The following is a 3043-nucleotide window of genomic DNA, read 5'->3' on the forward strand; positions in this document are numbered from 1 at the left end:
ATTTATATAGCTCTGACATATACCATAGTGCTGTACAGAGAACACTCAGCCAGTCCCATCAGTCTCTGTACAGAGGAGCTGACACTCTAATGTCCTCCACAGTCACACACTATTATGCATTTATATAGCTCTGACGTATACCGCAGTGCTGTATGGAAATTTTTTTTTTAGGCAAGTTAATATTTAAAGGCAGATTTCTGCTTACCAATATTTGGTTGTGTAATATTATCAGATACGTTTTTTTCTGTCCCCGCTGACAGATACATATTATAGAATATTTTATATTCTGCAGACAATTTTTGCTATAAAAGACAGAACATTTCTAGGAAATAATTTCTAGGTTTGCATCATGTAGATTATTGATCACTTATTCTGTTTTCTCTAGTTGTGGACACAAAATTTTTAAGTCTTTTTCAAGTTCGGAATCCGCAGCAGACACCAGCGTGCCGTCCGGTACTGAGAGCCAGGCAAGGAAATCAGGTAAAATCCATGGGGTGATCGGGCTCTTTATGGATCCGCTAGCAGTGTTATCAGACATCCAGGAACTGATCAGTGGCAGCGGATTTGGGATCTTTGGGTTTTGTTATATTATAATGCTGTATAAGCTTTCTATGATAGTTTTATTTCCTTGAACTGTGCAATGATCTCTTTTTTATATTTTACCCCCAGCACATGTGACAATTGGTGACACTACAGCGGTGATTTCCCATTATAGGAGAATGTTTGCTCCCTTTTCCTGCAGAAATTGGGACATTCCCAGGCATTGATCTTCCCTGGGTCTCGGGGCCCATGGGGTGATTGTCCTGGGCCTCGCTTTTGCTGCTGTACAGAGAGGGTGTTTGGGGTGTTCTGAATTATCCGGTATATTGGTGCCGGCTGTACAGTCTCCGCACTCCAGGACTTCCACCATTTCTATAGGAAACAGGTTGTCCAGATGTTTTTGTCCATAAGAAATAGAAATTAGGTTGCTGACCCTGCGCTACATTCTATTATTATAATATATGACGCGGAATTATAAATAAGTTATTATGAGAAATATATAATAATATGACTGAAGGGAATCACATCTATAACCAGCTTTTCATTCTGTCTGTGCATGAAAGGTGAATTCTCCAGCAATCAGACCGAATCTGTGCACTTAAAGGACAAACTTCAGGAAAACCGAATACAGGGCGAGCGAAGGACGTTATCAGAAGACGACGCACAATTCCTGGAGAAAACGCCAACAAACCAGCAGCCGGAGGTACCCAGAACATACGCCGGCACGTTTTACAAGCAGGAAAGAATAAAAGATAGGGGGCGCCACCTGTAATTGTTCTAAAACAGCTTGTTAGAGAATATTGGGGAAGGGATAACATGTTTCAGAAGAATAAATGAGCCCCCCGCATCGGAGTTTAGACTTGGAGGGAATCTAATCAAGAGATAAAGAAGAATCCTAAATGCTGCAGTGGAAAACACAGGACACCCAAACTATACAGAACATAATGTAATGAGTGTGGATTGGAGGTGCTTCTGGTATTTAGACCTGGCCCTGCACAATGTTTCTTCATTAAAATAGTCCTAAGAATGGGCAGGAATGTTGAATATTAGCCCCAGGAAATTAGGACAGGCTGATGAGTGGGGGGTCTCATGTACACAACTTGTTTTATGTGTCTGGGCCCCTAGAGGTGACAATCTGAACATTGGGCAGCTTCACCCCAGAAATGGGATTTTTAGGTCCTCTGATGACACCTGTAATGGATAGGTAGGTCTCTTGTAGAATATGCAATGTCTGCATCCAACACAAACTCTACAAGACAATGGTATTTAATGGTATAAAAGACAATGTATCTGACACAATTAAGCCGACACATTTCAGGGACTCGCTTCCCCTTCATCAGGGCTGACAACCACGATTGGTGCTGATAGTTCGAATGGTTCCTCACAATTGATTTTAATGTTCTGTACATAGGGACTCCTGTTATATTCTTCTCTAGAAGGACCAGGGTTCTCCCCAGGCCCACCCAGTGCACCACCCAGCACTTTTCAGCACCCACCCGGCTGTTTTTGGGTGGTTACTAAAGAGTTTGGTCACAATATAGGGGCTGCCACCCACCTACAATTTCTTCCCACCCGGCTTAAAAAAATTTCTGGGTTGAGCACTGAGGACAAATTAGCAATGTCCTTGAATTTGGTTAATGCTAAAAAAGGATTTGTTACAGCTGACCCCATGCTATGAGGATCTTATATTAAAGGGACATGGCTCCCTTATTGCTTCATATTAGAATGTTGTGACCACCCAGTGTCTGTGGATTATTTATATGGGCTGTTATTATTTTCCTCGTTAGATTGAAGAGGAAACTTCTCTGGATCTGCTCATCGAGGATCAGGATGCCTTATTGGAGAAGTTGGACAATTGGAATTTTCCCATCTTCGACCTGATGGAGAAGACGGGAGGGAAGTGCGGGAGGATCCTGAGTCAGGTGAGTGCGGCTATCCCAGAATTGTGATACCCCCAACATGTGACGATGACAGCCATGTCAGACCTATTCACCAAGCTATGGATGGGGCTAAGTACTATTTGCTGCAGATGAATAATAAAGAATTATTACAACCAAAGCTGAGATTTCCTTTATAGGTTATCTGACTAAGTGGTTTCCTATGTCTCTGGAGGACTCCAGCCTCACAATCTGCTGACAGGAGCAATTCTCTTAATATAGAAATATCAGATGACGCAGCAGTCTCACTTCTCTCGCTGCATTATTTGCCAGATATAAAGCCAATATTTTCCAATAGCTGTGGCAGTTTGGGGAATGGCGGTTCTCACCACTGCGGGTCCCAATGGATAAAATAACAAATAGATTACCCATATTGGTTCTTAGTGTATCCGTCATAGATTCCTTTATTAAATATCCAAAGTCCTAAAAAAGAAATTCCTAAGTTCTTTGTTTAAAAATATGAATGAAATAACAATGAGAGCCTCAGACATTACCTGCAATAAAGTAACAGTTCTGCATAATATTATTTTTCTTATTTAATTTGTTACGTTAACTCCTGCAACAAT

General features: G+C 41.4%; 1 protein-coding gene across 1 annotated transcript in view; it reads left to right on the forward strand.

The window, feature by feature from the left end:
* PDE3B (phosphodiesterase 3B) overlaps positions 1–3043 on the forward strand; it is a gene marked incomplete in the record, with an annotated part of 54173 nt that overhangs the window by 35512 nt on the left and 15618 nt on the right. Inside the window, 3 exon segments of the mRNA XM_072422362.1 lie at positions 386–480; positions 1104–1243; positions 2328–2462. Of these exon segments, the coding sequence (XP_072278463.1) occupies positions 386–480; positions 1104–1243; positions 2328–2462 (370 nt within the window).

Source organism: Pyxicephalus adspersus, chromosome 9 (genome assembly GCF_032062135.1).
Source record: "Pyxicephalus adspersus chromosome 9, UCB_Pads_2.0, whole genome shotgun sequence".
In the NCBI taxonomy this organism is placed as follows: domain Eukaryota; kingdom Metazoa; phylum Chordata; class Amphibia; order Anura; family Pyxicephalidae; genus Pyxicephalus; species Pyxicephalus adspersus.